At 41.3% G+C, this 19,036-nt stretch overlaps 1 protein-coding gene across 2 annotated transcripts in view; it reads left to right on the forward strand.

The window, feature by feature from the left end:
• The window catches only part of THSD1 (thrombospondin type 1 domain containing 1), a 28,211-nt gene that overhangs the window by 3,749 nt on the left and 5,426 nt on the right, over window positions 1-19,036 (forward strand). The window contains exons 3-4 of one of the 2 annotated variants that reach the window (XM_012466200.3): window positions 3,807-4,772; window positions 15,859-16,017. In XM_012466200.3, the coding sequence (XP_012321623.2) occupies window positions 3,807-4,772; window positions 15,859-16,017 (1,125 nt within the window). The remainder of the gene's footprint in view (window positions 1-3,806; window positions 4,773-15,858; window positions 16,018-19,036) is intronic. The other variant, XM_012466201.2, reaches the window with a different exon arrangement.

The following is a 19,036-nucleotide window of genomic DNA, read 5'->3' on the forward strand; positions in this document are numbered from 1 at the left end:
CTGAATGTCTGAGCAGAGAGTAGGTGCTTAAAGTCTGTTCTTTTCATTAAGTTCATTTCAACTAAAAATTGAGTTCATTTCTCAGAGAGTTTTACACAACTACTGAACCAATAGAGTCAACAATGTGAAATAATCTTCACTACTTTTCTTTTGATAATTTCCAAATATTTCATAGACATCTAAGCACTTGATGGTATGGGAGTGGAAGTTGTTTTTTAATTTGGTGAAGAAATTGTGATCCAAGGTATAGAGGACACTGGCTTGTGTGAGTGGCACAGCAGTTAAATGGATCAGAGCATGTGCTGTTCATTTCATTCAGTAGACCTCCTTTCTCAGTCTTTTCTTTTTTAAGAAGTTTATTTATACAAGAAGATGCCAGATTTAAGGAAAGCCAATGTAGGATTCATTTATTTTAAAGTAATTTAACCCTTCTTAAAAACAGATCGCTGTATGTGTAACAGCCTTCTATAAGAAAGTATGTGTCCTTGGTTTCATAATGATAAATAAAGCATCGAAATTCTCCATTTAAACAAAGTATACAAGGGTGTTTGTTGTTAAGAGCAAAATTTCTTACTGGAATATGAAAATAAAAGTTGAATGAGCGTAAAATAGAGCATAGAAGTTAAGTGCACAGGCCACTGATGAAAAAGTAGGTATTGTCATCCAGGTGTGGTGGTTCACGCCTGTAATCCCAGCATTTTAGGAGGCCAAGGCAGGCAGATTGCCTGAGGGCAGGAGTTCAAGACCAGTCTGGCCAACATGGTGAAACCCCATCTCTACTAAAAGTACAAAAAAATTAGGCCGGCATGGTGGCATGTGCCTGTAATCCCAACTACTCGGGAGGCTGAGGCAGGGGAATTGCTTAAACCAGGGAGGTGGAGGTTGCAGTGAGCTGAGATCACTCCAGCCTGGGTGACAGAGCAAGACTCCGTCTCAAAAAAAAAAGTAAGTATTGTCATAGATCTGTTTTTCCCCACTTTATCTCTACTCAATACTGATCAAAATATACCATTACCCGTATACTATAGTAGTCAGGATGTGGTACAACCAAATTGTAGTTTTTTTTTTTTTTTTTTTTTTTGAGATGCAGTCTTGCTGTTGTTGGCCTGGGTAGGAATGCAATGGTGCAATCTTGGCTACCTGTAACCTCCACCTCCCGGATTCCAGCACTTCTCCTGCTTCAGCCTCCCAAGTAGCTGAGATTATGGGTACCTGACACCATGCCCAGCTAATTTTTGTATTTTTAGTAGAGATGGGGTTTCACCATGTTGGCCAGGCTGGTCTCGAACTCCTGACTTCAGGTGTTCCACCCTCCCCTGCCTCCCACAGTGCTGGGATTACAGGCATGAGCTACCGTGCCTGGCCCAAATTGTAGTTTTCTAACAGGAGTTCTAAGGTAGCAAATTCTCCCTTTAGTACATACCTCCTATCTGCTGCTGCTGGAACCCTTCTGTTGCATCTTTGTTCTCCATTTCCAACTGGGCATGTGTGCCTTTCTCATTGACTGGCTTCCATCAAATCAGAATCTGATCTGCTTCATTGGATTGACAATCCCTGTCATACACGATAGACTTTTTTTTTGTTGTTGTTTAGCCATTCAAATTTAGTAGTTAGGGGTCATATACCTAGCTTTAGTGACATTAATGTTAGTAAGTTCCGATAACCTGCTACCATCAGACCAGTCTGCAATAGACTTTCATTAGTTAACTGAGTGGTGTATGCCTCTTATTCTTAAATGCACCACAGAACCATCTTGTCCCCTTCAGATTGAAATTAACATGACTTTTTTCTCAGTCTTAAGCACTTGCTTGGGCTGTGGTAAGTGCTGGGGTCTCTTTACCCACTAGTTCAAGAAAAATACCAGGTTGACTCTGAACCAGTATGCAAGCTGCACCAGAATCAGCCACCTTGAATCATCTCAAAAGGGAATATCCCTCAAACTGTTTTGCTTAATTGGAGAAAAAAAACTTTATCCCATTATGGTTTTCAAACAAGTAATAATCAAGCATTCAAGTCATCCAAGTTTTATGTCTTTTATTTCACCTAATCTGAAATGAGAACTAGGTGAAATGCTACGCTAATTAAAAACTCTTCTGTGTGCCAAGATATTAATGTGCTGATTCTAATAATCATTGTTTGCATATATCTATAAGGTTATTTTAAAGACTGCCAGCCCAAACAAAAAACACATGGGCCCCTTTGGACATATATATGCATTAGGCATATATAATAATAATAAAGTCATACTTACACAAGTTGTTTTTCAAACCTAAAGGGCACTTCAGTCCCTTACATCTAGAACTGTTTCTTACCCTAACCACGGGCCAACTGACTATTGCATTGCCAAATTCTGCCTCCTTTGATATGTATTTGGATAGGATTCAAAATAGAAACAAGGATTCTTGTGTGTCTGTTCTTTGCACTTTTCACTTAAGCACTCTGCTGGGTCTCCTTTTAAAAGATATGATTGATCCTAACAGAATGATACTTGGGAAGTAGTAGTCATCTGTCCTATGTAGATAAATACAAGTTGCTGTAATGTCATTAAATTGCCAAGGACAAGCCTAGTTATTTCATAAATGTTCACCCTATCCCTTTGGTTATTCATGCAGAATAAAGTGTCAACATTTCTTTTTTTTTTTTGAGACGGAGTTTCGCTCTTGTTACCCAGGCTGGAGTGCAATGGCGCGATCTCGGCTCACCGCAACCTCCGCCTCCTGGGTTCAGGCAATTCTCCTGCCTCAGCCTCCTGAGTAGCTGGGATTACAGGCACGCGCCACCATGCCCAGCTAATTTTTTGTGTTAGTAGAGACGGGGTTTCACCATGTTGACCAGGATGGTCTCTATCTCTTGACCTCGTGATCCACCCGCCTCGGCCTCCCAAAGTGCTGGGATTACAGGCTTGAGCCACCGCGCCCAGCCCAAGTGTCAACATTTCTTATCCATCTAAACATTTCTGCCTCACACAAACTGAGGACACTGATTCCTTTACTGGTAAAAATTTCCCAGTGCTTGTCTTGAATATCAGAAAATAACAACTTTGAAGTAAATTTAGGGTCTTACATTTAAAATCATCCAGAACAATTTGTGTTGTATCATTTAAATCCAGCTTTCTCTTCAGTGTGTATCCATTTTCCCCAAATATCAACCACTAGAATATGATTTATAATATGAGATATTGGGTTTTTAATTCCAAAAATTATTATTCTAGTTGTATAGATTTTCATTGCAGTTATATCACATTGTCGAAAGTTGTGAATTCAGAGTATTTACCACTAGTCATTTTAAACATAACTATGAAAGATGAAGATGAAAGAACGGAATCACTTCAGAGTGCAAAGAGCACAGTGGCCAGCTTCCAGGATCTGTACTCAGTGTAATTTCACATCATCCCTTGCTCTGTTCTAACTTCTCTTATCTAAAATGCTGTTTTCTGCTGGGTACAGCGGTTCATGTCTATAATCTTAGCACTTTGGGAGTCTGAGGTGGAAGGATTGCTTGAGCCCAGGAGTTTGAGAACAGTCTGGGCAAAATAGTGAGACCCAGTCTCTACAAAAAGAAAATTAGCTGGGTGTGGTGGCATGTGCCTGTAGTCCCAGCTACTTGGGAGGGTGAGGTGGGAGAATCACTTGACCCCAAGAGGTTAGGGGTACAGCGAGCAGTGACTGTGCCACCGCACTCTAGCCTGGGTGACGGAGTGAGACCCTGTCTTGAAAAAAAAATTAAAAATTCTGTTTTCATCAATGTCACTAATAGTTCTGCTCAAATGCACCTTTTAAAAACCTATTCTGACCACTTCATTTCAGTTCTTGGAGAAGCTGAATATCTTCTCTTGAGAGAGCCAGGCCATGTAGCACTAAGCAATGACACCGTGTATGTGGATTTCCAGTATTTTGATGGTGCTAATGGGACGCTGAGGAATGTATCTGTCCTGCTGTTGGAGGCTAACACCAATCAGACCGTAACTACCAAGTACCTTCTGACCAACCAGTCCCAGGGAACGCTCAAGTTTGAATGCTTCTATTTCAAGGAGGCTGGTGACTACTGGTTCACAATGAGTCCAGAAGCAACAGACAACAGCACTCCATTCCCCTGGTGGGAGAAAAGTGCCTTTCTGAAGGTGGAATGGCCTGTCTTTCATGTTGACTTGAACAGGAGCTCCAAGGCAGCAGAAGGCACCTTCCAAGTGGGCCTATTTACCAGTCAACCACTGTGCCCATTTCCCGTGAACAAGCCTGACATTGTAGTGGATGTCATCTTCACCAACAGTCTTCCTGAGTCAAGGAGAAATTCAGGACAGCCACTGGAAATAAGAACCAGCAAAAGGACAGAACTTGCTCAAGGTCAGTGGGTTGAGTTTGGCTGTGCACCTGTGGGGACGGAAGCCTACGTCACCGTGGTGCTGAAGCTGCTTGGGCGAGACTCAGTCATTACCTCCACAGGACCCATTGACCTGGCCCGGAAATTTGGATACAAACTGATGATGGTGCCAGAACTCACATGCGAGTCTGGGGTGGAGGTGATGGTGCTGCCTCCACCATGCACCTTCGTCCAAGGAGTGGTCACTGTCTTCAAGGAGGCCCCCAGATCCCCTGGGAAGAGGACCATTCATTTGGCTGAAAACAGCCTGCCCCTGGGAGAGAGGAGGACCGTTTTTAACTGCACTTTGTTTGACATGGGGAGGAATAAGTACTGCTTTGACTTTGGCATTTCAAGCAGAAGCCACTTTTCTGCAAAGGAGAAGGAGTGCATGCTAATTCAGAGAAATATAGGTTTGTATTGAGATTTTTAAACATTTTAAATCAAATCCTTCATGTAATCAAAATTATCATTTAGAATTTAGGTGAACTGTACCATCATTTTTATGGTTCAGGCCTTATAGTGTACCAGTTGGCATTATCACCCTCAGCTGAAAAGCTAAGAGCACCGGTAAACCTACTTAACCTCTTTAAGTCTCCGTTTTCCTCGTCAGTAAAATAGGGCAATACAAGTACACACATCAGAGTCATGGAGATTGAACGAAATCCACATGTAACATTCTCAGTGCCTGGCATGTAGGAAGTGCTCAATAAACATTGTATTTTAAAAATCCCATTATTAAATCATATGGTAAGTTCATGGAGAGATGACTGGGGGTTCGAAACCAAATCCCAAAGTAGCAACATCTGTCTTCCTCTAGCTGAGCATGTCTCTTCTCTCATAAGTCATTCATTATAGGAATGCAGCCTTTATAGTGAGAAATCAAAGCAAGATTTTAAAAAATGTATTCAGATTCTGTATTCTTTGTGTAATGCCCTACCTAATCACAAAGAAATCACAAAGGTTATGACAAGTCCATTCATTCCCTATGCTGCTCTTTGCATTTCTTTCCCTTTTCTTGGGGAAAAGTCTGGTCTTAGCAAGTAGTTTAATTTGGCAGAAATCATTTCGTTTGCTTTTATCTTTATCCCCAGTAAGCCCAGTGTCCCCTCACTGCACAAGCCTGACTTTGCAACTCCCAGTGTTCCTTGCTGCAAATTTACACATTTCCTCTCTTTAAGTCCCTTTGCTTTGGCTTTCTCCTTCTCCACTGGCCACTTCCTTCCTTGTACTCCCTTTTCTTTGCAGCCTAGATTCCATAGCTCATCCCTTTAACCACCCTCCTGCCAATATCCTAAACTCCTTAGCCTCATTGTCCTTCCGATACGCCTGCCAGGACACACCTCAGCTCTGCATGTATCCAGCCATCTGCCAGCCACCCACTACACCACTTCTACGGCTGCATGACAAGGTTACATACAGGTGGCCTGATGCCTCTATGGGTGGATCATGCTTTCACCCTTGGCAGGGCCTGCATGCTGCTCAGCATGTCACCCAGGCCAATGCTCCTGTCCTACACAACAGCCCTTTCAGACCTCCTCCACTCCTCTCAGACCTCAACCCCTGCACACTGGTTAACTCTCACAGTTGATTTGCCACCTACCATACAGAGCAGCTGGAAGCCATTAAGTGGGAACTCCACCCTCCCACCAAAAGATCTGTACACCTGTAGACATCAGACCCATCCTCTCCCCTCCCTCCCTGCCGCCATGGAAGAAGTGTTATTCCTTCCCTCCACTGTGGATCTCAGCCCCTCCGCTCATTTCAGGAACCTTCTATTAGTCATTATCCCCTCCCTCTCCCATCCTTAACTGTCCTTCCTTTACAGATTCATTCTCATCAGTTTTGAAATGTACTTAATTATTTTGTCCCAAAACAAAAACCATCCTGACCCCGTGTTCTCCCCCAGACATCACCCTCTTTCTTCTTCCTTTTATAGCCCAAAAACTGCTTGACAAATTTGCCTGGTGCTTTTGAGTTCTTTTTTTTGCCTCCCATTCACTTTTCAACCTATTGCAAACTGGCTTCCACACCTAAGTCCTCCCCTGAAATACTCTCACTGAGGCAGCCAGCAAATGAGGTACAGGACTCCAAATCCAGGGACACTTCAGCCAGTGTCTTCATTGACCTTGATTCTGTGACACCACACTCACCCTGCTCACCTCCCACCTCCCTGCTTGCTTCTTCATAGTCTCCTTGGCCTCCCAGTTCCACTGCCTGTCTCCTTTAAGTGCTGGTCATCTTCTCATTTACTCTTCACACACTTGCCAGGTGATTAACCTTGATGCTGATGGCTCCAGATGGGTGTGTTTCCCCTACTTGTCTCCCGCATCCAGGTGCTGCATCCCTCGGATGTCTCCCTGGCACCTCAGAAGCAGCATTTCTGGACTCACTCATCATCGTACCCCCAACCCTGCTTCTCAGTATAGGTCTTCCCCAACCATCTTACGGATCAAACCAGAAGCCAGGAGTCTTCCTCTTTACCTCCTGTAAATGATACATTACTGAGTCCTATGGCTTTGTCTCCTGGGTCTCTCAATCTCTCCACTTCTCCCCAGTTCCACTGATACCATTTGGATTAAACCTCCATTACTGCTTGCCTAGACTCTTAGAACAGATTTCCAGTTGGTTTCCATCTGTCTACTTCATTCTCTCACTGCATCCAAAGGGATTGTTTAAAATTCAGGTCAGCTGAATTTTAAGCAGGCTATTCTCCTGCTTGAAAGTCATTTCACTAGGTCATTTCACTGGGCAAAATTTACATGATCAGTTCTATAGGTGATGAAATGGAGGTACAGAAAGGTGAAGTAATTTTCCCAAGGTCAATGATGTTTAAATAGTAGGGTCAGAACACAAATCCAGGTAGATGAGCTTGAGAGTTTGCTTTGACCACTGTTCTGTAACTGCCTTCCATGCAATCGACTGTCAATCCATGTATTAAATAGTACAAAGCTTTTAGGTTGAAAAAAAAGGTTCTGTTTTTCCCTCCTTAACTTACTTTTTCAGTCAAACCTTCCATGGTCAGGCTGCCCCCAGGCCCCCGCAGTCACCGTCTCTGCGCTGGGACCTAGAACACCCTCCTGTCACCTTCCCGGTTAACATTAACCCATCCTCCAGGTCTCCGCTTGGGTTACTCTCCTATGACCTCGGGTTCAGTTACTCTGCTGTAAGCTGGGCAGCATCTTTTCGTTTCTCTTTCATGGCATTTATCACTTCTGCCATTGATTGTTTGTCTTTCTCTCCCTGTGCATCCCCCCTGCACAGCAGATGGGGGAAGTTCATTTGGTGGCAAAACCTGATTTGTGCTGCTATGAAGCTTTTTATGGTCTTTATTTGGCCCACTTAGTATGCCTGGCACATTCAGATGTGCTCAATACATGCTTATTAAGTGAAAATTGAACTCAGATTTGGCTAGTCTCAACTAGGTATTAGGAGAAAAACAATTAGATTGAATGAATTTACTCATCTAAGATATTCTTTTTTTTTTTTTTTACACAGTCTTGCTCTGCTGCTCAGGCTGGAGTGCAGTGGCACAATCTCAGCTCACTGCAACCTCCACCTCCCTTGTTCCAGCCATTCTGCCTCGGCCTCTTGAGTAGCTGGAATTACAGACACACACCACTACACCCACCTAATTTTTGTATTTTTAGTAGAGACGAGGTTGGCCAGGCTGGTCTTGAACTCCTGTCCTCAGGTGATCCATCCGGCTCAGCCTCCCAAAGTGCTGGGATTACAGGCGTGAGCCACTGTGCCCAGCCCTATATTCTTGCCTTTTCCAACGAAAATACTCATTCGGGTGGAACATAAATCTGACTGAATTTAATGGAAATGAATCAAGGGAAGTCGAGAAATTGGGTCCATTTGATTAAGTTCACATGGGGGCAGGAGGTCCACCTTGTTGGTTTTTCCAGCTGCTGGACTTTCCACACATGCTTCCACTCCATGTCTAAAGGCTGGGGTTTTTTCCACAGCAGCAGCAGCAGCAGCAGCAGCAGCAATGGGCAGATGGGAAAAGGGCAGAATGGGAGTGGTTCTCTGTGTGTCCAGGTGGAGGGTAGTCAGGGGCTCCCAATAGGGCTGCCCCATGTAGCAACTGCCAGATATATCTGAATAGCAGGGTTGGGGGCAGTAATTGGGGGAGCTAAATATGCCTGGAGACCCTGATTCTTGGTGTGGCAGACAAACTCTGACTGTTGGTCTGAGAAATTTATGCTTGAGACAGGAACCTCAGTGATTTCCTGTGTTTTTAATATATAAATTTATGACTGAACTGAGTTCTTCTTTTATTTTCTATCTAGATTGACAGCTCTGACCAGTAGAGAGTATCTTTTTTGCCGAATGGTACTATTTAGGGACCCACCATGACTTGTGTGAGCCACTGACTCACACTGAATTTATTAGTTCCTTTTGAAAATAGAATAATGTGTTTTATGTTTGTCTCTTCTTCTAAACATGTCTGAGGATCTTAGGATAATATATAAATAATTTATAGCAAATACATAATGGATTTGCCAAAAATGACTATTCATAATTTTTATTCCACTTAATGGGATAAATATTTGCACAGTGATTACTTTGCACCAGGCACTGTTCTAAGTGCTTTATGAATACTAACCCATATAGTCCTCATAATGAGTCTATGAGTTCAACTCATTACATTGTCAATTTTATAGGTGATGAAATGGAGGCACAGAAAGGTGAAGTAATTTTCCCAAGGTCAATGATGTTTAAATAGTAGGGTCAGAACACAAATCCAGGTAGATGAGCTTGAGAGTTTGCTTTGACCACTATTCTGTAACTGCCTTCCATGCAATTGACTCAATTCATGTATTAAGTAGTACAAAGCTTTTAGGTTGAAAAAAAAGGTTCTGTTTTTTCCTCCTTAACTTACTGTTTCATCTTGTGCCACCCATCTCTTAGAAGACCCATAACCACTTGGGAGCCCACAGGCCCAGGGCATAAAAATGATTTGTTCAATATAAGGAAGCCTTGTTCTATGCAAAGAAAATCTGAACTGCTTATCCCAGGTTCTACTGCTCTTCCTACTGCTTATAGCTACTCCGCTATGTCTATAGAATTTTCTTATAATCATGATTTGTTTAGTTACCTTGGTTTCTTGAACAAAATGCCTTGCAGATGTGAATATTTCAAAGGCAGCATTCCTTCAGTAGTCTTATGGGTAGAAACAAACCTCCCTTTTCACATTTAAATATTTTCATATTTTGCTTATTCAAAATTAAAACCCTCTATAACAGCCTGAACAGGACACTACAAAACAGCCTTTCATTCATGAAGAAGGACTATTCGGAGTATTGGCATTTTGCTCTTCATTTCTAACGTGTGAACTACAGTTATCTAAAGAGTTCCCATTTGCCAAGTATTTTCCTCAAAGTTATTAGCAGAGATCTTCAGGGATTAGATGGAGTTACTTAAGACATTTACAAATATTTGCCTAATTTTTTTTTTTTTTTAGATGGAATATTGCTCTGTCACCCCACCTGGAGTGCAGTATGGTCTCAGCTCACTGCAACTCCTGGGTTCAAGTAGCTGGGATTACAGGCATGTGCCACCATGCCCGGCTAATTTTTTTTTTTGTATTTTTATTTGAGATGGGGTTTCATTGTGTTAGCCAGGATGGTCTCGATCTCCTGACCTCGTGATCTACCCACCTCAGATTCTCAAAGTGCTGGGATTACAGGCATGAGCCACCATGCCTGGCCAAATATTTGCCTAATTAAATTTGATAATTGCTTTGAGTGATTTCCTGTGTTTACTGTTTGATTAATTTGATTTAGAAATTGAGACATAAAAGCTTAGCTTAAACATTCATTTTGTTTTATTGTTTGGTATCCTACAAGCTATGATTTTAAAGGGGAAACAACACAACATTTCAAAATGAGATTTTTTTTTTAACATTAAGATTTTTGCTTTTAGCCAGGAGCAGCGGCTCACGCCTGTAATCCCAGCACTTTGAGAGGCCGAGGTGGGCAAATCACTTGGTCAGGAGTTTGAGACCAGCCTGGCCAACAAAGTGAAACCCCATTTCTACTAAAAATAGAAAAATTAGCCAGGCGTTTTGGCATGCGCCTATAGTCCTAACTACTTGGGAGGCTGAGGCAAGGGAATCACTTGAACCTGGGAAACAGAGGATTTACAGGCACACGCCTGTAAATCCCAGCACTCTGGGAGGTCAAGGCAGGTGGATTGCTTGAGCTCAGAAGTTTGAGATCAGCCTGGCAACATAGCAGAAACCCATCTCCTCAAAAAATACAAAAGTTAGCCAGGGATAATGGTATATGCCTATAGTACCAGCTACTCAGGAGGCTGAGATAAGAGGATCACCTGAGCTGGGGGAAGTCAAGGCTTCAGTAAGCCATAATCACACCACTGCACTCCAGCCTTGGCAGCAAAATGAGACATTGTCTCAAAAGAAGAAAAAGAATTACTCTAAGTCCCCTCTCTCTCAGTATCCGTCCAACCCCAAGATCTAGCAGATCCTGCCAGCACTAGGCACCAACACAGACTCTGCATAAAACACTCTTCATCCTTTATGGACAAAAACTTCTAATGCAGCCAAAGGTTTACAAAGCACTACAAAACATAAAGAAAACATGTAGGGAGATGCATTCTCAGGTGAGCCAAGTGATGCAATCTTTGGAGTGAGTAATGGAATATGAGTTCCATTATATATGTATGTGTGTATGTATGTGTGTGTGTGTGTGTGTATATATATATATATATATATATACACACACGTATATACACATACACATACATATACATATATACACACATAAAATTTTTAAATCTAAAAATATATATACTTTTTTATCAAAACTGATTTTTTTTTCTGATCCTCAGTAGTGGAATTTTTATTTTTAGTTTGACAAATGACTATTTAAATAACTTATATAAAGTAAAAGAGCTCAGAAGGAATAACAAAAAAATTCTTAGCGTGTAATTCTACCTTTTGTGGTCTTAAATGTGAGCATGGAGAAGGATAAACTATATATTGACTTAATTTTCAATTTAGATTTTACAGTAGTGGGATTTCCAGTAGATTTTCCAAAAATAAATCACAGTACTATTACTCAGACTGTGATTCTCAAAGCTTTTCAAACAGTGACGCTTAGTATTGGGACAGCTCTGAAGCTTTGAGGACAAAGCCAGCTCATTGTTATGCTGTACGAGGAGCTGCAGTGTGATCTCGGAGGCACAGAACTAATATTGTCTTCACTTGGACCTCTAGATGGAACATAATTAGCACACCTCAGTTGATGTTGGTCCAGGATACTGGTTTGTAACCCTCCCACTCTTGTGAAAATCTTTTTAATTGCTGTAAAGAACTCATATTCCATTACTCACTCCAAAGATTGCACCACTTGGCTCACCTGAGAATGCGTCTGCCCTGCACGTTTTCTTTATGTTTTGTAGTGCTTTGTATACCTTTGGCTGCATTAGAAGTTTTTGTCCATAAAGGATGAAGAGTGTTTTATGCAGAGTCTGTGTTGGTGCCTAATGTTGGCAGGATCTACTAGATCTTGGGGTTGGATGGGTACTAATAGAGAGGGGACTTAGAATAATTCTTTTTTTTTTTTTTTTTTTTTGAGACAGTGTCTCACTCTGCTGCCGAGGCTGGAGTGCAGTGGTGTGATTATGGCTTATTGAAGCCTCGACTTCCCCCGGCTCAGGTGATCTTCCTACCTCAGCCTCCCAAGTAGCTGATACTACAGGTGCATGCCACTATCCCTGGCTAATTTTTGTATTTTTTTGTAGAAATGGGTTTTGCTATGTTTCCCAGGGTGGTCTCAAACTCCTGAGCTCAAGCGATCCACCTGCCTGGCCTGTGCTGGGATTTACAGGCGTGCACCACCATGCCTGCCAAAATAATTCTTTATAGGGAAGTTACTCATTTATTCTATCTGGCAGTGATTGCATATCTGCTTGGATGAGATGTTCACATTTATCAATCAATAATAGCTGGGAGGCTTTTGTGTGTATTTTGAAGCTCCAGTGTTAGGTACGTCCTCATTTAGGATTAAAGTTCCTTGCTGAATTGACCCTTTAATCACTATGTAATGTTGCTCTTTATCCCTGGTAATATCCCTGGTTCTGCAATCTATTTTGTTTGATATTAATGTAGTTACTCTAGTTTTCTTTTGCTTAATGTTCATAAGGAATATCTTCCATCTTTTTACTTTAAACATATGTATGTCTTTATATGTAAAGTGGGCTTTTAAAAAAACAACATATAATTGGATCATGCTTTTTTATCTAATCTGACAATCTCTGTCTTTTAACTTAGTGTTTAGGTTATTTTGTTTTATCATTATATGGTTGGATTAAGATTTATTTTGCTGGATTTATATTTGTTACATCCATTCTGTTTTTTTCCTCTTTTTTTCTTCCTTATTTTAGATTAATTGAATATTTTAATGATTTACTTTATACTATTGGTTTATTGTTTATACCTTAAAAATGTATTTAGTGGGCTGGGCCTGGTGGCTCATGCCTGTAATCCCATCACTCTGGGAGGCCAAGGCAGGTGGATCACTTGAGATCAGGAATTTGAAACCAGCCTGGCCAACATGATGAAACCCCATCTCTACTAAAAATACAAAAAACTTAGCTGGGCATCATGGTGCATGCCGGTAATCCCAGCTACTTGGGAGGCTGAGGCCCAAGAATCACTTGAACCTGGGAGGCGGAGGTTGCTGACGCCATTGCGCTCCAGCCTGGGTGACGGAGCAGACCCCGTCTCAGAAAAAAAAGTATTTATTTAGTGGTTGTCCTAGAGTTTACAATATACATCTTTACTCTCGGTCCACCTCCAAGTATTATATTGCTTCATGTGTACTATATGGACTTTTGAACAATATACTCCCAGTTCACTCCGCCCATTCTTTGTGTGCTTGTTGTCACAATTTTACTTTATATATGCTTTTTTTTTTTTTTTTGAGATTGAGTTTGCTCTTGTTGCCCAGGCTGGAATGCAATGGTGCTATCTCAGCTCACTGCAACCTTTGCCTCCCAGGTTCAAGCAAATCTCCTGCCTCAACCTCCCAAGTAGCTGGGATTATAGGCATGCACCACCATGCCGGCTAATTTTTGTAGTTTTTTAAATAGAGATGGGGTTTCACCATGTTGGCCAGGCTGGTGTCAAACTCCTGACCTCGTGATCCGCCCTCTTTGGCCTCCCAAAGTGCTGAGATTACAGGCATAAGCCACCACACCTGGCACTATATATGCTATTAAACACCGAATACTTTGCTACTATTTTGCTTTAGGCTATCAATTATATTTTAGAGCATTTACAAATGACAAAAACGATTTTTATATTTATCTTTATATATACTGTTACCAGCACTCTTCATTTCTTTGTATAAAGGCAGATTTTTTTCTGATAACATTTTCTTTCTGCCTGAAGGATTTCTTTGAACATTTCTTGTATTTAAGGATTGCTGGTAATACATGATCTCCATTTTTGTTTATCTTAAAAAGTCTTTATTTCTCCTTTATTTTTGAAATATATATATTTTACTGGGGTGGTAGTTTTTTCTTTCAGTACTTTAGAGATGACATTCTGTTATCTTCTGGCTTGGATAGTTTTGTCAAGAAGTCAGCTGTAATTCTTACTGTCATTCTTCTCTGGTGGTATATTCTCCCCTCTTCAGCCACAGCCTTCAAACTTTTTGGTTTGGTTTTGGTTTTCAGCAGTTTGAGTATCGTATTGCTTTTTGTATTTATCCTGCTTGGTGTTTTCTGAGCATCTTGGACTTGTAGTTTGGGGTCTTACATTAACTTTGGAGAGTTGTTAGACATATTTATATTGTCCTATTCTATCTTCTCCTCCTGGTATTCCAATTGCATGTATGGGAGTCTGTCTGATATTGCCCCACAGCTCTCCGGTCTTCTATTCTGTTTTATTTACTCTTTTTTTCCTCTTTGTGTGTTTTAGTTTGAGATATTTCTATTTACCTATATTCACATTTACTGTTTTTTTTCTCAACTATGTCAAGTCTATTGATGAGCCTTCTTCATCTATGTTACCATATTTTAAAATTCTAACATTTGAGTTTTTAGTTTCCAACTGTCTGATGAAATTTTCCATCTGTTTATGCATCTTGCTTACCTTTTCCACTGAAGTCTTTGACATATTTATCATAGCTATTTTAAATTCTTTCTCTGACAGTTCTAATATCTGCATCCCATTTGAGTCTGGTTATCTTAATTACTTTGAATCTTGATAGTTTTATGTTTTTTTCCCCTTCTTTTTCTGTCTAATAATTTTGAGTTGAAAGCTGGACACCTTGTTTGAAACTGTAGACATTGAGGTATTTATGCCTGGAAATGGTCATACCTCTGTTTTTGCTGGGCCTTTAAGGTGGGTATTGGGTTAATGTAGTAAGGAATTGAGCTGTGTCTGGGTTTTTACCATTGCTATGGCTACCCTCAGTGCTTATCACATTTGAAATTTTTCTAGTGTTACTTTGTGTTTAGGGCAGGCATTGCATCACCATAGGGGTTTTCTCCATGCTCTGTCCCACCCTCAGCTTTGGTTGTGAACCTGCACATCAGAGAGGCTTTCATCTCTTGCTCTGCCTCTTCCTCAGAAGTAGACTGTTGTTACTTGATACTTGGCACTCGCTAGCCTGGAGCAGAGGGAGGGCATTCTCCTGTACTAGTTCAGCCTCAGTGTTAGGCAAGTGCTGTGTTCCTAAGTTTCAGGAGTGGGAACTTCTTGATGATCTTGCTCCTCTCCAGTGGTAGAAGATCTCTAATAGTCTGGGCCCAGGAAAATTTTGGCTCTTTCCCAAGGGTGAAGGAGTTTCTTTTTTCTCTAGAAGCAGTTGATATCAACTGGTGCTCTTAGGATGAGAGAGTTTGAGGCACTTTCCCAAGTGGTTGAAGATTTTATTCAGGAAAGGAAATGGAGAGAGGGTCTCGGTGAGGTTTTATGTCTTTTCCACAGTGCTGCCTCTTCCCTCCTTGGGCCTCCACCATGAGGGAGGCTTTGTCTGGTCTTGTACCTGCTCTCAGTCCTTCTTGTATTTGATGAGATCTGTGGAGAAGATCCTGCAAGTGAGTATAAATTCTGCTTGTGTATGTGAGTCATAGGGGTTCTATATTCTGTGCTAATCCACTAGACTTTTGGGAGTTCATCATATTTTTAGGTGAACTCTGCCCCTGGTAAACAAGAGGTGCATCTCATTTTTCTTTGAAGGATCCTGTCTTTCCTTTTATTGCAAGATAGTTAGTTGTCCTGTGACTTTAGCTCTTTGGTGGGTTCTGGAAAGGTTAAGATTTTGTAAATTATATAGCTTTTCTTTCTTTTTTTAAGTTAGGAGCAACTCTTTTCAGCTTTCTACATCTGGGAATGCTTTTACTCACAGACTTTTCAAGACCTGAGATTTGAGTTTTGCTGTTTCATTTGGGTGCAGTTAAATACTGACTCTCAAATGAACTAGCATTAAAAGCATAACTTATATATCCTTGCAGAAACTTGGGGACTGTGGCAGCCGTGGAGCCAGTGTAGCACCACATGTGGGGATGGTGTCAGAGAGCGTCGCCGAGAGTGTCTCAATTCCTTCCCCTCCAGACCTGGCTGCCCTGGAATGTCCTTGGAGACCTCCCTGTGTTCCCTGGAGGAGTGTGCTGGTAGGTATCCTTGCTTCCTTCAAGAGTCTCTCCTCAGATCCTTCATCAGAAGGTATATTGAACCCAGGTCTGCCCAAGAGTTACGAGTCTGAGATCAAGAGTAGACTCATGAATGCTCTGTGATTGCTGTTGGTTGTACTAGCCCTGTATTTGTTAGTGTATCTAAGACTGGGAATAGCTGGGAGAGTAGCTTACCAGCGAGATGATAGGATTTACCACTGTAAAAGATAGGGAAATGATAAGGAAATATTAAGGATTCAGACATATTAAATCATTTCTAAAAATGCAAAAAATGGAGAAGGGACCATTTCTTCATAAGATTTTTCTTTTTATTTCTCCCTCTGTTTTTCCCCACCAAAACTGTGAAAAAACAATTTTCCTTAAGTTTTCTCCCTGTCAACCCAGAAAAGCCAGGGGACCACATAGACCAGTATTTGTCAAAATGGGGCAAGACTCCCTGTCTAATCCCCTGTGGCCTAAGTTATTCCTTACCGCCCCTACCCAGAGGGACATTTCTTTTTGCTCTTTTCTGGAGACTGGCCTTTCCTGCATCTTCTAAGCATCTTCAAGGCACACGCTACTAGCTGGTCAGTGAGTATTTGGTGTAAATGGTCTATAGGTAAGTTGCTCACGTGGTTCAGTTAGGTTTGCCCCAGCTTATGGAGCTGAATCTTGTTCACTTACCACGAGTCACACACTGAATAGTCACTGCTTTTCCCACACACCATCTCGCCTCCTGACAGACAATCCACATTGACTTGGCCCGCCTCTGCTCTGGTCCTGACTCTTAAAGTCCTGTCAAGTCCTGTCTTCTCATACTCTCCAATTCCAGGTTAAAAGACCATCTTAGTTCCTTGTTTCTTTGCGATCTGGAGGAGTTACGTGTTTTTCTGTGTTCGGATCTCAGAGTACCTTTTAGCCCAAACCACAGGCACCTGGCAGCGTCTCAGCCAGTGTCCCCATCTGTGGCCTTAGAAACTCCTTGCTGCTATATTATTTTTCCAGCCAGTATCATAGGCCTTGTTCCCTTCATTACATCATTTTTAGGATATTATTCTTTCTTCTGTTGTTTTTTTCTTATTGTAGCTTCTGACCCAGGCTCTTCTCCTAGGCCTCCATCTGCCTGTCTTTCATAGGCCCCGCCCTGAATTCATTATTTCTTCGGTGATAATTCAGTCTGTTTCCTAAAGCTCTATTCTTTGTCTCCTCTTCTCTTTGTAAGTCCTCTCCACTTTCCACAGACCTTCTGTGTCTATAACTTCCTTCAAATATACCTCATCCTCTCCATTCTGGGATGGAATCATGTATGCAGACATTTCATATCTGAGTTCCATAACACTCAGATGAATTTAAACTCAGTGGCCACTGGTGACTGCTATTCTTTTATATGTGACAAAAATATCTATTTATTGGTATTACCATTATTGATTATCTCCTATGTGGCAACACTTAAAATACATAATCTCACTTCAGGCTGACAGTAATTCCACAAAGTAGGTATCATTGGGCTGGGCTCAGACCTCTTGAGAGCTTACTGCCTGCCAGGCATTTTTCTAAGAGCCCTGCACACATAGAGTAGGCATGTTCTTATCTCTACATTGCAGATGAGGACTGTGGGGGATAGAGAGGATGGGTGGCCTGTCCGAGATCATGAAGCTAGAAAGTGGGGGCACTAGATGTGACTCCTTGCCAAGCTACCTATCCTGAATACCTTGCTTTTATATACAGGACAATTTGGCTTTCTAGAAGAAGCCTCAACAACCTGGAATTAACAATCATTTTTAAGAAATGTGATATTACGTCATATTCTGGCATCTTAATTCTTTACTGAGTAGGAACTGGAAATTGTACATTTTAAGTTAGCAAGAAGAGTAAGTCCTACAGACTCGCCTGCCTCTACTGTAAGTGGTCCTCAGATAATTGCTCATGTGGATAAAAACGATCCTTTCTTCCAAGTGTTCTCTTTCCTAATCAACTTATTTTCCATTCTTTGGAAATGTAAAGATATATTCACTGGCTGCATAACATCAACAAATCTCCTTTAGTTCATGTGAAAGAGGAAAAACTAGAGATAGAGATGGGTGAGGCCAGCAGCTTTTGGGCTTTTCTCCAGCTATGATTTTAAAGGAAGCCAGCCAGAATAAAAAGATAACAGTTAAGTGAAGAAGTTCACGGTGTGTCCTAGCAATGCTGCTACCCCTGTCATGAGGAGCCACTGTAGTTGAAGGAAGTGATCCATCAGGGAACAAGTCTGTCATCATTCAACTGTTTTCACTTGTTTGGGAGTTCAGAGGTTGGTTTGGCTTTAAAAGAATGTTCTTATGCCAAGGTCTGATTGTAGTTGTACATTATTTGATCTATCTTGTTCAATAAGAGAGTAGCAGTACAATTAAATTGCTGTTTCACCTATGTTCCATCTGTTGGAATATTGATCATTTTGCTATTGCCTTTTTAATAATGAAGGAATGAATCACTAGTGTTTATTGAGCACTAACTATGCAAGTTACTGTGACTGTGGTTTGGAATGTATTAATAAGATATGACTGTCTAGAAGGGGCTTATAGTAGCTCGGAAGGCACATAAACAGGCTTAATACTCAGTACAGTATTGTAGGGCCTACAATTAAAAATGTATCCACAGCTTGCTATAGAAGCTTTCAAGAGTAATAATCCAAGCTCAAAACATTTACAGTCTTGGAGGAGGTGATAATTGTTTTTTTTTGTTTTCTTTTGTTTTGTTTTGAGACAGAGTCTTGCTTACTGACTCTGGAGTGCAGTGACACGATCTCAACTTACTGCAACCTCTGCCTCCCGGGTTCAAGCAATTCTTCTGCCTCAGCCTCCTAAGTAACTGGGACTAAAGGTGTGTGCCACCACGCCCAGCTAATTTTTTATATTTTTAGTAGAGATGGAGTTTTATCATATTAGCCAGGCTGGTCTCAAACTCGTGACCTCAAGTGATCTGCCCACCTCAGCCTCCTAACGTGCTAGGATTACAGGCATAAGCCACCACGCCTGGC

Source organism: Aotus nancymaae, unplaced genomic scaffold (genome assembly GCF_030222135.1).
Source record: "Aotus nancymaae isolate 86718 unplaced genomic scaffold, 86718_ANA_hifiasm-v0.15.2.pri h1tg000009l, whole genome shotgun sequence".
NCBI lineage: Eukaryota > Metazoa > Chordata > Mammalia > Primates > Aotidae > Aotus > Aotus nancymaae.